General features: G+C 45.0%; 1 protein-coding gene and 1 long non-coding RNA gene across 2 annotated transcripts in view; one reads left to right on the plus strand and one right to left on the minus strand.

Moving 5' to 3' along the window:
- The window catches only part of gabbr1a (gamma-aminobutyric acid (GABA) B receptor, 1a), a 105,193-nt gene that overhangs the window by 851 nt on the left and 80,090 nt on the right, over positions 1-24,252 (plus strand). The window contains exons 2-6 of the mRNA XM_081597566.1: positions 2,893-2,979; positions 3,731-3,795; positions 4,744-4,882; positions 11,617-11,802; positions 13,432-13,449. Of these exons, the coding sequence (XP_081453692.1) occupies positions 2,901-2,979; positions 3,731-3,795; positions 4,744-4,882; positions 11,617-11,802; positions 13,432-13,449 (487 nt within the window). The 5' untranslated portion in view covers positions 2,893-2,900. The remainder of the gene's footprint in view (positions 1-2,892; positions 2,980-3,730; positions 3,796-4,743; positions 4,883-11,616; positions 11,803-13,431; positions 13,450-24,252) is intronic.
- LOC145547708 (uncharacterized) lies at positions 13,981-23,711 on the minus strand. Its single transcript, XR_014084007.1, has 2 exons — positions 18,170-23,711; positions 13,981-18,038 (listed from the first exon to the last, which is right to left on the minus strand). It is a non-coding gene; the product is annotated as an uncharacterized LOC145547708 (long non-coding RNA).

Here is a 24,252-nt window from a genome sequence, read left to right on the forward strand (position 1 = left end):
GGTGCTGAAACCGAGCCGGATCGGCAGCTTCCGGCCGGCAGCCCGCTGCTGGGCGGTGGGGCTCCATCTGTCAGGCCTGCGCTGGTTCCGAGGCGCTGGCTGGAATTTCCCAGCCGTCCTCACAGCTGATGGACCGAGCCGAACCGGTTCGGCCTGCTTTCCTTCCCGCTCCGCTGGTGGAAGCGTCGGGATTTCCTTCAGCTGGCTCATCCGGTCCTCCTCTCAGCCAGGAAGGAAGGAAATGAAGAACCAGCAGCTTCTCCCCGCTGCCATTCACCCGATCATTAAGAACACGGATGTTATGGAAAAGTTCTGATCCAAACCCAGTTACACCGCCTTCCTCAGATCTGTTCAAGTGTTTCTGCAGATTTTATTGTTCTTGTTCTAACCTGAGGTTACAGACCATAAATGTTTTTATGGATATATTTCAGGTAGTTTCGGTCAGTTGTGGAGTCCCACAGGGTTCTGGATTAAACCACACGTTTTGTTCCATAGCTGCTCAGAAACATGGCTGCTCTTTGTGATAACATGTAGCTCTGTTTGCACTACCAGCCTCTCTCAGTCTTTCTCAATTTAATTCAAATTAAAAAATCTTCTATTCATCCCAAATGGAAATGAGATATTATCACAACTCAAATCATCCAAGTGTCTTGAAAACATCGCTGTGGCTCCTGATGCTGTAGGGAGGAAGAAACTCCAGCAGCAGTCGGTCTTGTAACGAATCTAAAGAAGCCTCTGACTGAAGACTGTTAGCATGTTGCTAACAGCTCAACATTCGGGCTGCAGAGACGATATTCCATCATCATCATCAGGTGTCAGCTCTGCTCCTCCAGCTCCTTTGCTTTAGCTGCTCCTCTGCTGTGACTGTGGGATCAGGATCCGTATGACGGATGAACTTCCTCCGTCTCTCTGCATCATGAAGCCTCCAGGACTCCTCCGGGACCTGGGGTCAGAGTTCAGGGATCTTTGAAACAGCATCCATAACCAGAGGGATTGATAATCCAAACATGCAACGATTCAACCAGAATAACGATGAGAAAAAGCCCAGAAAAGGAATAAATCAGAACCAACAGATCTGCTGAAATATTCTAGAAAGTCTTGAAGTCGTTTAAAAAATCTCCTCAAACTTTAGTGGCTTCAGCTTCTATCAGTGTTTTAGTTTGTTAAGCAGCTGACCTCTGACCTATGAACCACTCAGGCATTACATATTATCTCTAAACGCAGACCAGAACACCGAGTCATGTATTTGGGATTTAAATTGTATTTCTCTGCTTTCAGAGCCAGTTTCTGGAGGATTCAGACTTTTAAAAAAAATTAAATTACACATTTCCTTATTGCACCAATATTGAGAAAAAAGTTGTTTGAATTACATTGTCAGGCAGATGATGTATGGCACATAACAGGAAACTCATCAAAGCAGAATTAAAAGATTCTGTCAGAGGATTTTCACTTTTTTCACCTATTTTTAGTTTAATCTGTGAAAATCCCAAAGTTCCCCAGTCTGGAGTAGAAACTATGAACTTAGATCTAAGCAGGTGATTCTTGCTAAATGAATGTTCAGTCCTCAGCTTGTCCACTTTTTAAACTAACACTCCATAGTTCTCTATAATATTTAGTCTCCAAAGAAAATCCTTCAGAAAGTTGAGAGAATTATTAATCCAGATCAGTTTAGAGGATTATTATTATAAAAACTTCTCACTTAAAAATGTAACATTTTATTGGATAAAAATAAAATGTTGCATAAAATGAACAATCAAATTCTTCACATAACATTTACCAACATTTCAATGTTTCCCAATGACAATAAAGAAATTTCACACTGAGAAAAATGTTGGTTCTGAGTATTAAACCCTGAGGTTCTCCGAAACTAACACCAAAGAAATCCAGATTATTTCAAGAGTTATTTAGATGAAGTAAAGTTCATTCTTGATTTGGAAAAACTTTTCAAGCATAAATGAGTCAAAGGTAAAAAAAATTCAAACTTGATTTAAAGGAAATCTTTTAATCTTTCACCGAAATCAATTAAAATGAATGAGTTAAAAACGCTTAAAAAAATCTGATTATTAATAGTTGGTTGAGTTAAACTCAAGACTAAAAACTAACAATATTGGTAACTTTAATAAACTGCGTTTGAACAGGACTAAAACGTTTCAGACGCTCAGAGAAGCAGCAGGGTTGATTCTCCTGACTGAGCAGCAACACAGATTAGAGACTTTCTGACTGAAGGAAGAGGAAATATTCTCATTTTAATAAATAAACCTCTAAATATTGGAGAAAACACCAAATTTCCTGCGATGGGAACGTGAAGGATTGGATTTAGGAGCCGGGTCCTGGAGCTGCTGGGTTGATGTTGGTGTCATCAGGCAGGTAACTGAGTGGGCGGAGCTTACTGGTGTCTCCAGGTGTCAATAAACTCTGTTTTTAACCTTAAATACACCAGAAAACCTTTCAGTAGCAGAAATCAAATTAACATGAAGCTCAGCTGCGTCCAAAATATGGAGGAAAATGGTTTGGATCCATAGTTTTTTTTTATTGTTCTCTTTATTTTATTTTCCTTTTTCTTATTTTCTTTAAAGAAAGAATAACGTGTGAAAAGTGAAACGTGTACAAGAAAAGGGATCCAATGAGTTCATGTTTCTGCCTACCTCATTATTAAAAGGTTATCTAAATATGTATCCCTGGAATTTGAATTATGGATATGAATATGTTTGAATTAAATAAATATGGATGAATATTCCTGGAAATGTGGGAACACAGGACATTTTGAGGCCCACATTGATACATGGGACCAGAAAGAGCAGCAGAGTTTATGTCAGACATAAACTGCTGTACAGTTCAGATGTTTGTCTTTTTTCCTCCGTTCCTTATTTTTAAACCTTCTCTCTCTTCCAGATCCAGAAATGGCGCCGATATTGTTTCTGATTATCCTCTGCGCTCTCCCAGCGCTCGTTGTGCCCATACATAATTCATCAGCGGGAGGTAATTGGAGTGTGTGTGAGGGAGTGTGTGTGTGTGTGTGTGTGTGTGATGGGGTGTGTGTGTGAGGGAGTGTGTGTGATGGAGTGTGTGTGTGAGGGAGTGTGTGTGTGATGGGGAGTGTGTGTGTGATGGAGTGTGTGTGTGATGGGGTGTGTGTGAGGGAGTGTGTGTGTGTGTGTGTGTGTGTGTGTGTGTGTGTGGGTGTGTGTGTGATGGAGTGTGTGTGTGTGTGTGTGGGTGTGTGTGTGATGGGGTGTGTGTGTGAGGGAGTGTGTGTGTGAGGGAGTGTGTGTGTGTGTGGGTGAGTGTGTGTGGGTGTGTGTGTGTGGGTGTGTGTGTGATGGGGTGTGTGTGTGAGGGAGTGTGTGTGTGTGTGGGTGTGTGTGCGTGGGTGTGTGTGTGTGATGGGGTGTGTGTGTGATGGGGTGTGTGTGTGATGGGGTGTGTGTGTGATGGGGTGTGTGTGTGATGGGGAGTGTGTGTGATGGGGTGTGTGTGTGATGGGGTGTGTGTGTGATGGGGAGTGTGTGTGATGGGGTGTGTGTGTGAGGGAGTGTGTGCAGTGAGTCTTTAACGGACAGCAGAGATTCCTGAGTGAAAAGCTGGAATCTGTGCAGCGAGGCTCAAACCAAAACAGCTGGAGTTTCTGAGGCGTGTCTACCTGAAGACAGATGTTCTCTGCTGTACCCTGCTGTCCCCTGCTGTCCTCTGCTGTCCCCTGCTGTCCCTCATGCTGTCTCTTCCTGTCCAGGCTGTGCCATCATCCGGCCTCCGCGGGACGGAGGGATCCGCTACCGAGGCCTGACTCAGGAGCAGGTACAGAACCTCAGTGGTTTCTGTCTGTCATGAAGCATCTGCTGCACCATGTTGGACATTTCAGCTCATCAGTGGGTCTGATTAAACGCTGCAGCTGTTTGAGCTGCTGCGACCCAATCAGGACCAAACTGAGCAGAACCCGACCTTCTGGCTCCTTTCAGAGCCACCCTGCAAAAACACAAAATCTCACCAGAAACGTCTGTCTAGTTACTGGTGCAAATATCTGAGCACACATCAAATGAAACAAAACTAAAATACAGGAGCTGGATCTAAATCACAATATGGGAAAATATCTTGCTGTAAGTCAAACAATCTGCAGTGCAGCGATTATTTTTATTACTGACTTGAAACAAGCTCCTTTATCTCAGTGTGAGTTTCGTTTGTTGTATTTCAAACGTACTAAGATATTTGAACCAGAGACTCGACTTGAGTCGGGTTTGGTTTGTTCCTGTTCCTCTTCAGTTTATTTTAGCTCAGCTCTTCCTGGTCGTCTTAGTTTTACAAGGTTTCGTCTCTGTAGGTCCAGTTACTCCTGTGTTTGTGTTAGTTTGTGTGAAGCCTCTCTCCCTCAGTCTGGTTCTGATCCAGTGTTCCCACCACCAGCCTCCCAGTTTTAAGCTCCTCATTCTCAGTCACACCTTGCCGGTTTGGCTCATCACCTCTGCTTGTCGTCCTTATGACATTCTTAATGTCTCAACTGCTGGTAGAAAAAATGACAAAACTCAATTAAGTGTTATTTTAAAACTGGATCTGAATTAGTGCTCAGCTTGTTTCTGTGGTGAAAGTCAAACAGCAGGACAGGTGTGTGAAACTGCTGAGGGTCAGACGGCTGCAGCTTCATATCTGTAAACACAGATTAACACATTTAGAAATAATTTGAATTTTTTTATTTCTGTAACTTTGCAGTAAATGTGAGTTAAATCTCTCTAACTCTGCGTTTCCTCTCAGATCCGCAGCGTTCGGATTCTGCCTGTGGATTATGAGATCGAGTACATCTGCAGAGAAAACCGGCAGATCGCGGGGCCAAAGGTCAGGAAGTGTTTGCCCAACGGCACGTGGACGGACATGACGCAGCTCAGCGTGTGCCGTGAGTTCATCATTTCTTCATCTCCGTCTGATGTTCACCAGCCTCTGGGTGACTGGAGCCATCAGCTGCTGTAGCCTGACGTCTCAGACGGTCCAGTTGTCTCTGCTCAGAACCACCAGACGATCCTCAGCCCACACACTGCAAACACTCTGAATCCTAACACGGTTTATTTCTACTGCAAAGATCTGCAGACAAAACTTTACAGCAAAATAAAGGAGCTTTTTATGAGTCAATAGTTCCTTAATATTGATACAAAAGCTCCAGTTCCACTGGCAGATTAATGCACTGATAACATGAGAGAAATGAAATAATCTGCCAGTGGAAATATCACCCAGCATTAGTGAATTATTCTCTAAAACAAGCTTCTACATCTGGATGAAAAGTCACCAGGTTAGTTTTGTCTTATTTCAAGTGTAATAAAATATTTGCACCAGAAACTGGACAGAAATATTTGGACGGTAACTGGACGGTAATATTGAGTGTTTGTGCAGCGCAGCATCACAGGTCCTCCACCGTGCTGAACGGTGGCCATGTCGTTTTCCCTCACTCCTCCTGTTTCTGGGAGAATCTCTTCATTACTTCACTCGTCTCAGATTTTAAACCTCGAGGGACAAAACGTCTCCGGTCTGGTTGGATTGTTTGGATTCTTGGTCCGTCTCTCGTGTAAATACAGCAGCAAAATCCACCTTCCTGATTGGCCGTCCATCGGGACACGGCTTTCTGCAGAGCACGTCTCTGATTGGCTGTCCGGCCATCTGGACGGCTCCCAACCCGGAAGTAAATATTCATCATGACCTTTAGCACCCAGTGGGTGTGTGATGCTGAACGGTACCAAGTCAGAGCAGAACCCAGAAATCAGATTTAGTTTTTTTGTTCTTTTTTTCAAAACTTAAAGACATCATCAAACATGTCAGATAGATAGATAGATAGATAGATAGATAGATAGATAGAAAGATAGATAGATAGATAGATAGATAGATAGATAGATAGATAGATAGATAGATAGATAGATAGATAGATAGATAGATAGATAGATAGATAGATAGATAGATAGATAGATAGATAGATAGATAGATAGATAGATAGATAGATAGATAGATAGATAGATAGATAGATAGATAGATAGATAGATAGATAGATAGATAGATAATGGGGAGATGAAATGAGAAGCTTCTCAGTGTGTCAGGAATGATTAAAGATAAAAAATGAAGAGTCACAGTTTAAAGCACAACAACTGAACGACAGCTTGATAATGCTGTTATTTTTCCCATGATGCTCTCTGGCTAATGGTTGATTATCTAGTTATGTTTATTGATCTGGATTTCCTTTCTAACCTCTTAAATGTCGGCTTCTTGTCTCGATTTGCTCCCCTTAAAGGAAGCGTTCAGATTTCTGGCCGAACTGAACTTTATTTACTCAAACGTGACGCTTCACTGCTGAGAGTTTTTCCTCAGGGAGCTTTTCCTGGCAGCCGGTTTGGACTCTGTCTGGAGCGAGCAGGTAGCGTTCCCATCCAGGAATAGCTGCTGGCTGGAGCTCAGGCAGAAACCAGAGAGACTTCAGGAGCCCAGCAGGAAGCTCACATCGCCGTCCAGATCTCTTTGTTTGGTTTCAACAAGAGCAGAATTAGGATCTGAGTCACCATCGGCTCCTAAATGACAGAAACTTTTCCTGCGTTTCTCCTTCAGCGTCAGATTTAGGGCACAAAATTAAAACCTCAGTTTAGAAAATAAAATCCAGGATTTTCATCTTTATTTTCCCTGAATTTGACTCTTAAAGGGCCAGTGTCACGTATTTTCCAGGAACATGGTGCCATTTTATATCACAGCCAAGTAACTTTTAGCGACTTCAGTTGTTAAAAAATTCTGTATAAATCAAACAGAAATTTAACATTGTAAATTAATATCTTGAAAATGGGTCACTGTCTCTTTAAGGAGCTCCAGCTCTTTCTGAAGCTCCACCTTCAGGAAGTCATTCCAGCATGGCTCCTTTATTAACCCTTCAATGTTTTCACCTGTGTAGCTCCTGCAACGAGCTCAGCTGTTCCAGCAGCTGATTCCTGCTGGCTAGTCTTAAGGAACTGAGTGTGGGAGGGCGACTGAGAGGTGGAAGCTTTGAGGAGGAGCTGCGCCTGGAGGGCGGGGCTTGGTCCAGCCGGGCGTTTTGCACAGCTGAATGGTTGCCATGGAGATTAAAGGATTTCTCAAACATGACTCCAACATTTAACTTTGCCACCAATACAAATCAGCATGTATCAGCAAATTAACTCGAAAAAGAAATTTGCCAACCGCTGGCGGTTGGACCCAGCCAGCGGTTGGACCCGGCCAGCGGTTGGACCCAGCCAGCGGTTGGACCCGGCCAGCGGTTGGACCCAGCCAGCGGTTGGACCCGGCCAGCGGTTGGACCCGGCCGGCGGTTCTGGCGGTTGGACCCGGCCGGCGGTTGGACCCAGCCAGAGGTTGGACCCGGCCAGCGGTTGGACCCGGCCGGCGGTTCTGGCAGTTGGACCCGGCCGGCGGTTGGACCCAGCCAGCGGTTGGACCCGGCCAGCGGTTGGACCCGGCCGGCGGTTCCGGCGGTTGGACCCGGCCAGCGGTTGGACCCGGCCGGCAGTTCCAGCGGTTGGACCCGGCCGGCGGTTGGACCCGGCCAGCGGTTCCGGCGGTTGGACCTGGCCAGCGGTTGGACCCAGCCAGCGGTTGGACCCGGCCGGCGGTTCTGGCGGTTGGACCCGGCCGGCGGTTGGACCCAGCCAGCGGTTGGACCCGGCCGGCGGTTCTGGCGGTTGGACCCGGCCGGCGGTTGGACCCAGCCAGCGGTTGGACCCGGCCAGCGGTTGGACCCGGCCGGCGGTTCCGGCGGTTGGACCCGGCCGGCGGTTGGACCAAGCCAGCGGTTCCGGTGGTTGGACCCAGCCAGCGGTTGGACCCGGCCAGCGGTTGGACCCGGCCAGCGGTTGGACCCGGCCGGCGGTTCTGGCGGTTGGACCCGGCCGGCGGTTGGACCCGGCCGGCGGTTCTGGCGGTTGGACCCGGCCGGCGGTTGGACCCGGCCGGCGGTTGGACCCAGCCAGCGGTTGGACCCGGCCGGCGGTTCTGGCGGTTGGACCCGGCCGGCGGTTGGACCCAGCCAGCGGTTGGACCCGGCCAGCGGTTGGACCCGGCCGGCGGTTCTGGCGGTTGGACCCGGCCGGCGGTTGGACCCAGCCAGCGGTTGGACCCGGCCGGCGGTTCTGGCGGTTGGACCCGGCCGGCGGTTGGACCCAGCCAGCGGTTGGACCCGGCCAGCGGTTGGACCCGGCCGGCGGTTCTGGCGGTTGGACCCGGCCGGCGGTTGGACCCAGCCAGCGGTTGGACCCGGCCAGCGGTTGGACCCGGCCGGCGGTTCCAGCGGTTGGACCCGGCCAGCGGTTGGACCCGGCCAGCGGTTCTGGCGGTTGGACCCGGCCGGCGGTTGGACCCAGCCAGCGGTTGGACCCGGCCGGCGGTTCCAGCGGTTGGACCCGGCCAGCGGTTCCGGCGGTTCCGGCGGTTGGACCCGGCCTCCAGCTCAGCTGCTCCGTGTTAAACGAGATGAATTATGTGAATCACTTCTTCACCGAGGAACAAGGAGTGTTTTCCAGAGCGGTGTGTGAAATATTCGCTCAGTGTGACGTTTGCTAGAGGTCAGAGGTCAACGGCTGGTTTACATGTTGTGTCACTGAGCTGCAGAGTGGAGAAGACAGAGATGAACTCCACATTTCAGTCTCAGTAAATAAAGGATGTAAAAAATGATTTCTGTTATAGATTATTCAGCCGATTAATCGGATTTAAGAATTAGCTCATTTTGCAGATTTCTAATTTTTTAACCACTTCAAACTTTTAAATAAAATATTAGAAATACATTAAATTTCCAGATCAGCTTCTGACTGCTAACAGAAAAAAAATGTGTTGGTTCATTTTAAACTTGGTGGGACTAAGGTCCAACTGGGACAGAACCAGTTAAACCAGGACTGAGCTCACCTGGTGAAGCATGATGGGAATGTTCAGAGGCGTTCGTGTTCAGAAGTCAGGGTCACGTTTTTCAGAGGTTTATCATCATCTCTCCTTACAGGCTAAAAACAAAAATAATGACTAACAGCCACAGTCCAGAGGTCCAGAACCAGAGGTCCAGAACCAGAGGTCCAGAACTAGAGGCCCAGAACCAGAGGTCCAGAACCTAACTGGGTCTCTAAACCTCTGAACCAACAGAATCTAAAGTTTTAGCTGAAAACTGGCTGAGTTCAGATCGTCAGCAGCTGAACATTAAAACATGAAATATCCAGGAAACTTTAATCCTGGATGCAGATTATTATTCAACACACAGGAAGGAAGTGACATTTAATGAGCCACATAGTCCACTGTAAGGAGGGAACATAGAAAACACCTTCAGATTTTAGCTAAATGTGGCACTCGTGTGCAAAATGAATAAAAATAAAGAAAACTGGCCTGCCTTTGACACAAACAATGCAGAATTAAAATAATATCTGAAGTGATAAATAATATTTTTTGCCATCTTCTGGCTCTGGCTCTTTTTCTCAACGTGATTCTGACTCAGCAGAGCCTCTGGATGGTTTTAACGCCCGGAAACGGCGAGTCCCCCCGGGCACCCCCGTCTGTTACGGCCCTGCAGGTCTGTCTCTGGGCGGTCAGCTCCCTCATCAGCGCTAACGCACTGAAATAAAGACGGCCGTGCCACAGTTTGCTGTTTGTGGAAGCTAGTCTGCAGGGTTCAGGGTTTCGTTCTGCAGCCGCCTAACAACATGCTGAGTTTATGAAACGACACAGAATTAAATCTTATCTCCTAAAACACAGTAGAGGAGTTTCAGAGATCAGTCAGAGATCAGAACCACTCAGGTTTTTCTCCTGGTTCTGCTCCTGGTTCTGTTCAGGCGGTTCTGCTCGGTTCTGTTTGGGTTTTTCACGGACCTATAAAGGGAAACCTGCAACACCTTTACTGTGAAAATCCTTGGGGAAGTGTTGAGATCCTGCTGAGGTTTGGACAGAAACCAGCATCATTAGAGGCTGAAGTCCTGATGATCCGACTAACATTTACACATTTTACCAAAGTTTGACTGATGAGTTTCAGTTATTTAGATTCTGCAGCATCGTGCAGCTCAATGCAGCATCGTGCAGCTCAGTGCAGCATCGTGCAGCACCGTGCAGCATCATACAGCTCAGTGCAGCTCAATGCAGCTCCGTGCAGCATCATGCAGCTCAGTGCAGCATCGTGCAGCTCAATGCAGCTCCGTGCAGCACCGTGCAGCATCATGCAGCTCAGTGCAGCATCGTGCAGCTCAGTGCAGCATCGTGCAGCTCAGTGCAGCATCGTGCAGCTCAATGCAGCTCCGTGCAGCACCGTGCAGCATCATGCAGCTCAATGCAGCATCGTGCAGCACCGTGCAGCATCGTGCAGCATCATGCAGCTCAATGCAGCATCGTGCATCATCGTGCAGCATCATGCAGCTCAGTGCAGCTCAATGCAGCTCAATGCAGCTCCGTGCAACACCGTGCAGCATCATGCAGCTCAATGCAGCATCGTGCAGCACCGTGCAGCATCATGCAGCTCAATGCAGCATCGTGCAGCACCGTGCAGCATCATGCAGCTCAATGCAGCATCGTGCAGCACCGTGCAGCATCGTGCAGCATCATGCAGCTCAGTGCAGCTCAATGCAGCTCAATGCAGCTCCGTGCAGCACCGTGCAGCACCGTGCAGCATCATGCAGCTCAGTGCAGCTCAATGCAGCTCCGTGCAGCACCGTGCAGCATCGTGCACCTCAATGCAGCATCGTGCAGCACCGTGCAGCACCGTGCAGCATCGTGCAGCTCAATGCAGCATCGTGCAGCACCGTGCAGCATCGTGCAGCTCAATGCAGCATCGTGCAGCACCGTGCAGCATCATGCAGCTCAGTGCAGCATCGTGCACCTCAATGCAGCATCGTGCAGCACCGTGCAGCACCGTGCAGCATCGTGCAGCATCATGCAGCTCAATGCAGCATCGTGCAGCACTATCCTGGGTTTTATCTTTAATTATGCAGATTTTGTGAAAGGAGAGGATCTTGAAGAATCGTTAGAAGGTCCTGGATTCGTCCAGCTCCTCCTCTGTTCTGGTTCTTCTCTCCGGAGGAGTTTGGCTCTCAGAGCTTTTGTGAAACAGGATTTTTGTTTTCTCTGCTTATGTAAGAGCGCAGGCTGCAGTGTGTGCTCACACAGTGGAGCAAACCCGACAGCTAAACTGATTTATTTTCCTCCTCTCTGTCAGGCAGTCAGACCAAAGCAGCCGAGCGCCGCTGATTTCTTCCTCCCTCCTGCTAACTTTGTCGTCTTCCTGGCTTTGTTTCTGCGTTTCGGCTTAAATCCCGTTCATGAAAGCTGACAGGAGCCCAAACCTGGAAGCCAAAGCTGTTCAAATCCCACAGGAGGGAATCGTCTGAACTTAGAGGAGGATTTCCCTGTTTGCTCAGTTATATTCAGCGTTTACCTGCAGCCTGTTTGAGTTTTCAACCAGAGGTAGAGCCTCTCCAACAGCCATCGCTGTCCGTCCACCGTCCATATTAGGTTGCCATGGTCACCAGGCAGCGTTCTGGACAATTAGCTGAGAAATGCTGTCCAGCATAAGAAACATTTCGTGTTTTTTCTTCCTTCGCCTCTGAGGAACTGATCAGTGGAAACATCCTGTAAGTTTGACCTCCGGCCTTCTGCTCTGCTCCCCCTCAGTGCTGCAGTGCCCCAAGGTGTGGACGTCCCTGGAGAACGGCAGGGTGACGGCGCGGCCCCCGGGGCCCCCGGTGGAGGGGACAGTCCTCCACTACAGCTGCAACTCCGGCTTCACCCTGGAGGGCAGAAACATCAGCCACTGCACCAAGCTGGGCAAATGGGACGCCCCCAAACCCACCTGCCTCTGTGAGTGTGTGTGTGTGTGTGTGTGTGTGTGTGTGTCAGACCACCATAAAGCTTATGTTTACATTTGAAAGTATGATAATGAACAGGAAAGCAGCAGCTGTTTGATAACATCCTGACAACAGATTTAAAACTCAGAATTCCGATTTTTTTCCCCGACTATGAATGCCCCACAGATCCAAAGCTAATTCATAAACCAGCACTTTAAAAAATGTTCAGTTAGCCTCTTCTGATGAGTGAGTTCAAATAAATATTTAATAAATTCGTTATGGACATTATTGATCCATTTTTGATACTAATGCTTCAAACATAAAGAGTTGTGTTGTGACGCGCCTCACTGCTCTCTGCATCATTTTATTTATACTGAACCAGAAAGCTCTGATATCTGGAGAGGTTTAGAGTGAATAAAATAATAAAATAAACATTTAAAATAAAATGAATGCAGAAAATCAGCAACAAATAAACAGATCAGAAAATAAATAGTTGCTAATTTACCTTTTGTGTCATCAAATAAAAATAAAATCCACAAATGATTCCAAAAATAAATATGTAGTAAAGTACAAATACATGTAACATAAAATGTATTCTATAAGTTTCATAGAACAAAACTATAAAACTTATAGTTTTATCCTGTAAATTAAGAATAAAACTATAATAAAAAAATCTGATCAATAATAAACATAATACATTAAAATTTTAGATATAACTTAATAAAACTATTTGAATAAATTAAACAAACATTTAAAATAGTAAAAATCTTTAAAAAAAAATGATTCCAGAGCTGCAAACTCTGGTATCATTTTAATGTTTTATTTTCACTACATAATAAATTAACTTGATGGCATTAAACATTTAAAGTCAATAATGTTAGTTTCATCTTTATTATGTATTAATATTCTTTCATAAATCCTTGTTGTAATATTAATGAACATATTAAAGAGTTTAGAGTTAAATACAGCTCCTCCTGCTTCCCTCATCAACTGGAACATCAGGCACCTGCAAACACCTGCTCTGGCGGCCGGTTGCTAGGCGACAAATGATCCGACCAATCAGAGCGTGATCCTCTGAGGGGTTTGTCTGGCAGGTAGCGGGGAGGAAGAGGAGAATAGGAGGAAGGCCTCGGAGTGAATGAATCCACGAAGACCGGAAGTTGGTGCTTCATTCACAGACAACAGGCGGCAGATGGCTGCCGGAACGTTCCGTTCCGATTAGGGCAAATAAATGAGGATTTATGGGCAGAAAGAGAGGAGAACGATGAAGGAAATGTTGGTATGGTAACCAGTCGGGTTGCTATGGGAATGGTGGTTTTTAAGGGGATTATCGGGACAGCTGGAGTGAACAATCCTGCACAAATGTTAAGATTCTCATGAAGCTTTATGGTTTAATTTTAGATGCAGATTCAGGATAAAAACTGACGATTAATTTCTCATTATTTCATCAGGAATAGGAGTTTTTTTTTTAAACACGTTTCTGGGACACATTGTGAAGCAGTTGCATAATAATTGGCCTCCTGGTAGATCTGCTCCACATTAATCACTCTGCTGCCCCCTGGTGGAGCGGATGAGACAAGGCTGTTTTTAATGCTGAGTCATTGATTTCTACGTTTTTCTTCTTTCTGTTTGCTCACCCAAGATGACAGAAACTACACAGGTAGGACTCTTATTATTATTTTAAAACACTATTTTCTAATGTATATTGATGCAACATTTAGTTTTTTTAATGTGACTTTTATTTGAGTTATCATTAAATTAGAATATGCTTCTTTTGCACTATTGAATGTTTTTGTTATTAAAGAACAACTTGATTTGCTCCATATTTGGTCTTTGACCAAAGCATCAGTAAATTAATGGGGGAAAAAAAAGAAATTTCTTCTGGGAAATGTGTTTTTCTCTCCTTCTCAGAAGAGATAACTATAATCTTATTGTCCCCCAGTTCCTGAAACATTATTATTATTAAAGTTTCATCTCCTGTTTGCCTGAAGCGACTAACTGAATCCATCATCTGCTCAAACTTTCTGTAGTTCCAGAATCACAGCTGATGAATCTGATTCTGGACAAATCTCATAAAACAAACTAAATTAGATTTAAAGACAATCAAATTGCATCAGATGGGGTTTCTGACATGGTGATATGCCCAGGGTGGGATGTTTTGGGGGTGGCATGAAGCCTCTGACCAAGAAAAGAAAATCTAGTAAAATTTAAATTGTAAAAAAAACATTACAATTTAATAAATTAAAACAATTACATTCCTGCTTAGTTTAATCATTGGTGTTTAACAAACCATTGTCAAAATCACACATTTTAGCATTTTGTTTCCTCTATATGTCATTTTTTATTTTTATTTTTCCTCTCTTTCTTATCGCGGTGTCTCAGTTTTAAAGTTCCTCCAGAAACTCTAGGAAGGTTCCTGTTTTTATCAGAGCTGCTGCTTTAAATCTCATCTGAATCCAGAGCTGTGAAGTAACTGTAGTTACATTAACATTTTCCTAAACATGTATATTTAGGAATAATTAATTGTACTGTTTAGTTTTTCTTGAGTAATATTTTTATGAAGTATTTCTATTCTTGCTTGAGCAAAACATCTGGATCCTCAGAGAGTAACTTCACTGAATGAAGAGGAAACAGACAGACAGACAGACAGACAGACAGACAGACAGACAGACTCGCCTACAGCGTAAAGTCAGACTGCTGCTTTGTGCAAAATGTTTGTTTTTCTAAATGTTTATTTTTTTTACCTGCTGAGTCCTTCAGCAGCCGAAGTTTTAAATTCTGCTCTAACGTAGTTTATTTGCTTCACAGACTGTAGTAGTCAGCTCCATGGCTGTTTTTAATAATTTGGGAAAGTGTTGCCTGAATCTGTTAATTTGAAATTATGGTATCTTGTTTGGACATTTTTGTCAGTCTGACGAAAATGTCCATTTGTCGATTTTTAAATATCGAATCAGATATTCTGACCAGGTATTCTGTACTTGGTAACCTTTTAACCCGATACTGTTTTACTCTAACTTCGGTATGTTTTTTTGGGAGATCATATCTGCTTAAATCGGATAATTATAAGGCAGAGGCTGCGGTCTGTGTTGTGGCCACTAGAGGGCAGCAGTGATCTTCTGGAAGCGGTGAGTCCTGAAGAAGTCTGCCGCTCTCATAAGAGCTCTGGAGGCTCTGAATCTTCTCACTTGCTGCAAGAAGAGACAGAAGCTTCTTCTGACAGCTTTTCCAATTAAAACCTTTTCAGCTGAAGGAAACGAGATTATAGCCCAACCTCTGAAGTTCGGAAATAATTTGAGAAAGCACTCTGCGTTTCCTCTAAATCCCAACCAGCCCATTACATGGGGGACATAATTGTTCCGCCCAACTACTCCACAAATCCTTCTGATATCACGGAGAAGATTAAAAGTAATTTGCTCATTAGTGGGGGAGTATTTTCAGTTTGGTTAAATTAATTCCCCCATGTCCTCTCTTAATTGGAATTTCAAAGTTTTAATGGAAATTGTATTCTTATTAGTTTGTTGCTGATCATTGAAGCGGCACTACAGCCACAGATATGAAGAAGGCAGCAGATATTTCACAGTTCTCACTCAGAAGCCTGGATTCTGGTGGTCCGGTCCGGTTTGGCAAATCAGAACTTTTCCTCTGGATTTAAAAGCAAAAACATAAAATCAAATAAAACAGATGATTCACAAACGGAGCCAAGAATGTTCCAGCTTCTGTATGCAAACGTGAAAAAACAAACATCATCCTGTTAGATGCTCCAAACTTCCTTCGATCAAAGCAGAAAATTCTCCTTTACTGATTTCTTGCTCCCAGCTGCATCGTCATCATCCTCACACCAGACCAGCAACACGTTGGTCACACATTGTGAAGAAGTCATAGATATTTATCGGTTTCTTCTCAGCGTATGGACAGAAAATGAGTTTAAGTTTAGACACTCCACACCAAGGCAGTGCAAGAATAGCTGCAAGTCTGTGCAGAAAATGTTTTAGGAAACTAACATCTGGCTGTATTTCGTTCATGCCTCTTAAAGGCGTTTCACACCTGACAGTCTGGTAGACTCGGTTCTATTGGGAGCCAAAACTGCAGCGTTGCCCCATTTTCAGCTGCGCTTCACTTTCACACTGCACAGAGTCAAACAAACCTTCACGAAATGAACACCGTCAGACTTTTGGAGGCTTCAGGATTTCTCTCCTCTCCTGAAGCTCGACTGATTCTCTCTGCCAGGCTGAAATCAAAGTAAAACTACAAACATCGCCTTCAATCAACAGTACAAGATCCATCCAGTCTGTTTTCAACCAAAGCATGTTGCACTTTGGGCAGCATGTGGATACAGATCCTCCAGTTTCATACCAAAATGTTTCCAACATGAAACTCTGATGACGGTAATGAACGTCTTCAACGCCTGCTTAGGTTTTCACACTAAACATTAATGACGATATTAAACCTGAAAGGGCCCAACATCGACTCAGCTCCAGACTGAAAACAAAACTGAAGGAACACCTCTTTGTTGTTGTTGTTGTTGTGGCGCCCCCTGGCGGCTGGGGGCCTCCGTAGGGTTCAGGTGGGAGATGAAAGGTTTTTGGCTTTGATAGAGTTCTGGAAATTTTTAATATAAAAATAATAATAATAAAAAAAATGTTTTTGAAGTTTGTAACCAAAGAAAGATTCTTCAGTTTCTGTGGAGTCCAACTTAAATTCTGGAGCAGGAATACGGAATATTTGCATAAATGGCCGTTTTTTGAGATGAGCAAAAGGATAAAGTAAACATTAACATGTAGAGTTTGGCGCAACAGTGACGTCACTGGATGCTTGGTGACGTCACTGTCATTTCTACCAACCCCGTCAGCAGAAAACGACTGATTGTTTTGGATAAATCTTCAGCTCTCGCGTGCCGTTGATGTGGATTTTGTCGCCACCTCGTGGCCTAGCTGGGGTATTTCAACGTTTTTTATCAAAAACGGACAACAGAAAGTTTAACATTGTTGTAATCAACATTTTTACAATATTTGCTCAATCTGAAAGCATTTGGGTCTTTAAAATAGTAGAATATTTATAAATATTAACTAATTACACATCATTACTGATTCCTCCACATTGTTTAACGGTTCTAAGTAAAACGGAGCCGGCCCAAGGTATTACTGAACATAGTCTTTAGGCCTCCTCAATAATCCTTAGGTCTGAACACAGACTGCAGATCTAAAATTTTAACGAAGATGTTAATGTTTTTTATTTTAAAAAGACTGTTTTTTGTTACCATAGTAACGGTCTGATGCTATGAGTTTAGTCTGAGCTCCAGCATGTCGGTGAATAATGACCAGTGATTCCCATGGAGGTCGGCTGAATGTGCTTCTCCTCCCTGATCCCAGTGACTTTGGATCGAATCGCCTTTTCTGACGCCGATGTCCTTGAATCTGCTCAGGTCCCTGTTTGACCTTGAGCCGGAACCTGCCCAGCAGCCCATGCAGTCCTCTCAGGGCGAGCGCCGAGATGAGCGAGCAGCACTGAACCCACAGCGCAATCTTGGCTCGCGACTTTCTCACAGAAACTTTGGAAATGTCAGGCAGACTCGACAAACAGATAATTAACAATACGGCCGCGGACTGCTTCCACAAATAGACATTTCCGAGTGTCGTCTCTGCGCTGACCTCCCCCTCGCTCGGTTCCAGCTCCTCTCCGTGTGCCATCACCACCCACTTACTGGCTCCTCAGCAGGAGAAAGGTTAATACCCTCTCCTGTCGCTGTCGGCGCTGCCCTGCTCTCCGGATCGGTGGCAGGAAGACTCTATATTTGCTCCTCTGTTTCACTCGATAACTGCTGCAGGTTTGCAGCAACGGAAACATAAAAAGAAAGCAAATAAAAAGATGTATATAATCAGCTTATGTCCAAGAAATGTGCTGCTCATGCAAGAAGAATAAGCTTAAGATGATTTCAGTGAATAATCTGCTAAATGTTCAGATGTGGAGCCTGAAAGACTCAATCTTTCCTCTTTTTCACTTCCCATTAAGGGAAGTTTGCAAATTAATATTTATTTTCAGGAATTGATCCATGATAAATTACAGCAAAACAAACATCAGTTTGATTTTTTAGAAGCCTTTGAGTTGGTGTAGCGCCACGCTGCCGTCTTTGTGAGCGGCTGCTGTTCCTCCATCGTCTCTGGGAGAAACGGCGGCGCTCAGAGGAAACGCTCTCACTGGGCATCAAACCTGCGGCTGCGCTCCCGTCAGCAAAACGCTGTCAGTATTCAGCTAATGTCAAAAAAAGAGCAATTTTATGATTGTGTTGTTTCCACTAAATAAGAAATGCAAATAAAATCACATGCGAATAAGTTTGTTTACGCAATATAATTAAAAAACAAGCTGTGACATCATCATCCTACCACTTCCTGTTGTCTTCTTTGTCTTTTCTGCCAGTAGTAACACTTGACTGCTGATCACATGACTCCTATGAAAAAAAGCACGTCCATTGCATTTTTGCAAAAACACTAATTTTGATCACACCTCACTGAGGTACAAAAATGTATCAAAATTTTTTTTTTTTTCGCTTTGTTTTTTAAATTGGCGTATTTCTCCAGTTAGCGTTAGCTCCATAGTGTCGATATCGCTCCAACAGCATTAAATGAATAAAATATCTTGACATGTTATTTTTAATGTTGTGCTAGCGGCGTCAATAAAGACACTTCCTGTTCGTCAGAATAAAAGCACTTCCTGTTCTCTCTCATGCTGACCAGATCGTTCTCTTTGCATCTCGGAGGTTTTCTGTTTGGCTGCTGATCAAAGATGCTAACCCAGTGATGCCAAGTGAAGTTTTACATTTTTGCGGAGCTGTTAAAATTATTGCCTTGTTTTAATGTATTTATTTTGAAGAAGCCAACATGAGGCGACTCCTGCATGGTGAAGGATTTATGGCGGCCTGAAGCCGTATTGACCGATCTGACCTGCTGCTGCGTCGTTTGGTGACTTTAGACCCGACTTTCTTCTAACTCAAAAATAAATGTTTAAGTGATTAGTGCAGCTCTTCCTCTAAAAGCTGGATGCTCTGTTATGAAATTAAAAGGACATTTAAAGTCTTGAGATCTGAACAATATTCAGACTTTTCTGTAAACCTGCTGATGCAACAGATTCATAAACCCTGAACCGTCTGTCCAGGCGTTGAACGCTGCAAAGCGTCGATCCGTCAGGAAACAACGACAGGCTGCAGCTTAGCTGGTTCCTGATTCGCCACATCGCCGTTCTGAGCTTTGAAGCTTTTCATGCCTCAGTTATTGACTTTAGAGTTCAGTGGTTTATCTAACGGATCGTTTTTTGGAAAGTGGAAGATGAGTGGAAAAAGCAGCAAAAATGTAAAATAAAAGCCTGTTGATAAAGATTTGTGTAAATAAAACCCGGAGCGCCTGGAGGCCTGGCAGGATGGAGAGACGCTGCGAGTTCAGGAGTCGGGATGGAGACGAGAGGCGCGGCTTTCAGGAAACCAGCAGCTCTTTCACATCCGTCACTGAGAGGAGAACCAGACTGGAGTCCAAAACCAGGCCCCCGAAGCAAATTAAGGACAAACGGAAGAACCGAGACGCAGCAGAACTCAATTAAACCCACAAACCGGGTCTGCAGAACCGCTGCTGTTCAAACCTCCAACGAAACCCAGAGGGAAAACCGGAAAACTGTCCTTCAGACCCGGCAGGACGACGGAGCCGAAGATTCAGGGAGACGGTTCTGACAGCAACAGGACCGCAACCACCAGAACCTTCCAGAACCACCAGAACCTTCCAGAACCACCAGAACTACCAGAACCACCAGAACCTGCCAGAACCTTCCAGGACCACCAGAACCTTCCAGAACCACCAGAACCTTCCAGAACCACCAGAACTACCAGAACCACCAGAACCTGCCAGAACCTTCCAGGACCACCAGAACCTTCCAGAACCACCAGAACCTTCCAGAACCACCAGAACCTTCCAGAACCACCAGAACTACCAGAACCACTAGAACCTTCCAGAACCACCAGAACTACCACAAATACCAGAACCTTCCAGAACTACCACAAATACCAGAACCACCAGAACCTTCCAGAACTACCAGAACCACCAGAACTACCAGAACCACCAGAACCTTCCAGAACCACCAGAACTACCAGAACCACCAGAACCTTCCAGAACTACCACAAATACCAGAACCACCAGAACCTTCCAGAACTACCAGAACCACCAGAACTACCAGAACCACTAGAACCTTCCAGAACCACCAGAACTACCACAAATACCAGAACCTTCCAGAACTACCACAAATACCAGAACCACCAGAACCTTCCAGAACTACCAGAACCTTCCAGAACCACCAGAACCTTCCAGAACTACCAGAACCACCAGAACCTTCCAGAACCACCAGAACCTTCCAGAAATGAGGAGCTAAACTGGCGCCGGTTTAATTCCAAGATCAGTTAAAATATTCTTTAACTCAGATTTGATCCGTTTCAACTTTTCCGTCTGACGTCACTAGATAATTAAATTAAATTATTTAAATTCCATGTTTGAGAACCACGTGTAGAAAAATAAGGAATAACTGGGTCCGTTCCTGAAATACAGCAGAACTTTTTCCTTTTTATGACGAAAAGGCCGGAAACATTCCTGGAGTTTGAAAAACCGAGTCAGAGTTCAGGTGGAGGTGAAAAACGTCTGCAGCTCAGATTTGTTTCATACTTTGATGTTTCAGATTGCAAAACAATCTGAACAAGCTGCAAAGAAACGGAAAATACAGTAAAAAAGCTGTTAAACCACTGGAGGAAACTGAACTATGCGAAAAGGAAATGATGTCGTTGTTCTGCCTTCATCACTGCGCAGGAATTCAGACCGACTGCTGTTTTTCAGCCACACTGGAGGTTTTTCATCATTTATTTGATCCGAAACTCTGAAGCTGCAGCAGGATAAATCTGAAAGCAGGTTTTCACAGCTCCAACTTGATAAAGAGCAGAAAAACAAAATGTTGATTTTCCACAGAATATTTATCAATCTGGTCAACTCTCTGCTGACCATAGATTTAGATTCAGTGATTTAGATCTAATAGAAATTAAACAACGTCAGTAAAACGGTAAATATTCAGGGATGCAGTACAAACCAGACTGGCTGCAGCAACTAGTGGGGGAGGAGGATCCTGTCTGGAATCTCAAAGGAGTTTATACTTTATTATATTCAGCAATGATATCATAAATAAAATAAAACTTGTAACATTTTAAATGATGTTTTCCATCTATTTTCTGTGACCACGCTTGTGCTAATCCGCTAACAAATCTTTTGTTTTGCTAACTTTGTAAAAATGCGAAACACTTTTTAGCTTCACTAACTGGAGAAAAACCTACGAAGCGTTTAGTTTTTAGTCTGGACTCAAAACTTCAGGGGTTTTGAAAAATGTAATATCTTAAAATGACTAAAGTTTTACCTTTACAGCCTGAACAATTTGCAAAAACTTTCAAAAGTAGCATGCTAATATGCTGCAGCACAACCGACCTGCTCCTCACAGCAACAGGTGGGGGAGGGGAAGCCGCTTTAGACAAACCAAATATAACACTTTAGTTTGTTAAACGTCTAATCCAAATATTTTTTCACTTAAATTTTCACCAGTAGAAAATCTGATACTTTTTTTACATTCTTTAAACTTTTTATGCTAATCTTGTTTTTATACTGTTTTTATACCTTTTTGACTATTTACATTTTAGACAAGATTTTTAAGTTTAAATTATTAGTCCTTATATTAACTGAACTAAATACAAAATTGTTACAATTAAATACATTTGATGTAAAAATAGCCTAAATGTAAAGTGAAAACCAGCCAAAACCTGCAGCAGAGAAACCAGGTGATCTCAGGTGATTGACAGGACAGGATCATCCAGGTGATGCAGGTCAGCAGGTTCTCCAGCTCAGTGCCTGAAATGTCTCTGGTTCCCAGGAGGATCTGAATTCAGCAGGTTCTCCAGCTCGGTGCCTGAAATGTCTCTGATTCCCAGGAGGATCTGAATTCAGCAGGTTCTCCAGCTCGGTGCCTGAAATGTCTCTGGTTCCCAGGAGGATCTGAATTCAGCAGGTTCTCCAGCTCGGTGCCTGAAATGTCTCTGGTTCCCAGGAGGATCTGAATTCAGCAGGTTCTCCAGCTCGGTGCCTGAAATGTCTCTGGTTCCCAGGAGGATCTGAATTCAGCAGGTTCTCCAGCTCGGTGCCTGAAATGTCTCTGGTTCCCAGGAGGATCTGAATTCTGCAGGTTCTCCAGCTCAGTGCCTGAAATGTCTCTGGTTCCCAGTAGGATCTGAATTCAGCACGTTCTCCAGCTCAGTGCCTGAAATGTCTCTGGTTCCCAGGAGGATCTGAATTCTGCAGGTTCTCCAGCTCAGTGCCTGAAATGTCTCTGGTTCCCAGGAGGATCTGAATTCTGCAGGTTCTCCAGCTCAGTGCCTGAAATGTCTCTGGTTCCCAGGATCTGAATTCGCCTCCTGATCTGACAGGGAAAGTCTGAGTAGATGCAGATTTGCTGTTTGCCGCCTCATATCTGCATAACTGGATGTTTCTGCTGCAGTTCGCTGCACAAACCTCACATCTATAAATATCAGCATCTTGGGGAAGAGCAACATTGATTTTTACACAACATGATTTGTCAGAGGTTTTCCTCTGATTTGGATCTCTGTCAGAACAACACGGGCTCCAGCAGAACCTCTGCGCCGCTAGAATCGTCTCCTTCCAGAGGAATCCGGCTGATTAACGCGAGCCGCAGACGGGAACACGTGTCGGGTCAAAGCAGCTCATTAAGGCGGTGATGCAGCTCGATGCAGCTGCTGCTGCAGCTGCTGCTGCAGCTTCAGACCGGGCCGCCGCTAACGGGCTCCTGGCCACCATGAGGGCCGCTAACGCTGCACTGTTGCTTCTGCTGCAGGCAGCAGGTAAAGTTCAGGGCTGAATAATTGATGGATCGTTGGAGGGTCACAGGGCGGCGGGAGGAAGAGGAGGAGGAGGAAGGCAGAGATGATGGCGGCGCCGGTCGGCCTGTGAGGCTTGTTAGCAGCTGGATCCGATTGGCTCTCTGCTACACACACATCCACATAATGAGACCCGGGTAATGAACCAGGGTTACATAATGGCCCCATTCCACCGCTCAACTACGGAGAATTTTTAATTTAGACTGGAGTCATAATGGTCGACTCGATCGGTGCAGTAAGTAATTTCACAAAAGGAGCTTCGCTGTAATGAGAGGAGCTGCAGAAAGAGCAGCAGCATCATCATCGGGTCTGATGCGGAGTTTATTTCAGCTTCGTAAAGAGGAAAGGAGGTCAGACGGTTCTGCTGGAGGATCCGGCACCACCAGCCGGAAATCAACCTCTGAACCAGGAAGTCCTCACAAAGCGCCTTCAGCTTCCTGCTGCAAAAACACATTTACACGTTGACTAATGTGGCCAGAAAATCCTCCATTTCTTCAAGTTTCATTTGGGCCGACGGACTGCTTATAAACTGATCTGCTCGTAATTCTACAACCTTTTTAAAATAATTATTTTTTGTATTTTGCTGCTTTTTTGTCTCAGTTTTATTCCCACCTGAACCATTTTCACAGAAATGCTCCACCGACGTCACTCAGACATAATTTAACTCATTTTCTTATGAATCTAAGAAAAAATATTTAACAGTTTGGCAGAAAACAGGATTTTTTTTTTCTGGGCTAAAATGGAATTAAAATGAAACTTAAAGGAAAAATGATGATAACTGAAAATATTAACGTATAAATTTAAGCGTTGGAAGTGATTCTGGCTGGATTAGGATGCAGACGACAAAGTTGCTTCAGTGAGACGAGCTGAAGGAGCCCTGTCCTCTGCTGCAGCAGGGCAACGGTAGCGGGTGCTGCAGCAGTCTAACGGGTGCTGCAGCAGTCTGTAACGGGTTCTGCAGCAGTCTGTAACGGGTTCTGCAGCAGTCTAACGGGTGCTGCAGCAGTCTAACGGGTGCTGCAGCAGTCTAACGGGTGCTGCAGCAGTCTAACGGGTGCTGCAGCAGTCTAACGGGTTCTGCAGCAGTCTCTAACGGGTGCTGCAGCAGTCTGTAACGGTAGCGGGTGCTGCAGCAGTCTGTAACGGTGCTGCAACACTTTGTAGCGGGTGCTGCAGCAGTCTCTAACGGGTGCTGCAGCAGTCTGTAATGGTGCTGCAGCAGTCTGTAACAGCAACGGGTGCTGCAGCAGTCTGTAACGGTGCTGCAGCAGTCTGTAACAGCAACGGGTGCTGCAGCAGTCTGTAACAGCAACGGGTGCTGCAGCAGTCTGTAACGGTGCTGCAGCAGTCTGTAACGGCAATGGGTGCTGCAGCAGTCTGTAACGGTGCTGCAGCAGTCTGTAACGGCAATGGGTGCTGCAGCAGTCTGTAACGGTGCTGCAGCAGTCTGTAACAGCAACGGGTGCTGCAGCAGTCTGTAACGGTGCTGCAGCAGTCTGTAACGGTGCT

Source organism: Poecilia reticulata, chromosome 16, assembly GCF_904066995.2.
Source record: "Poecilia reticulata chromosome 16, P_reticulata-male-v2, whole genome shotgun sequence".
Lineage (NCBI taxonomy): Eukaryota > Metazoa > Chordata > Actinopteri > Cyprinodontiformes > Poeciliidae > Poecilia > Poecilia reticulata.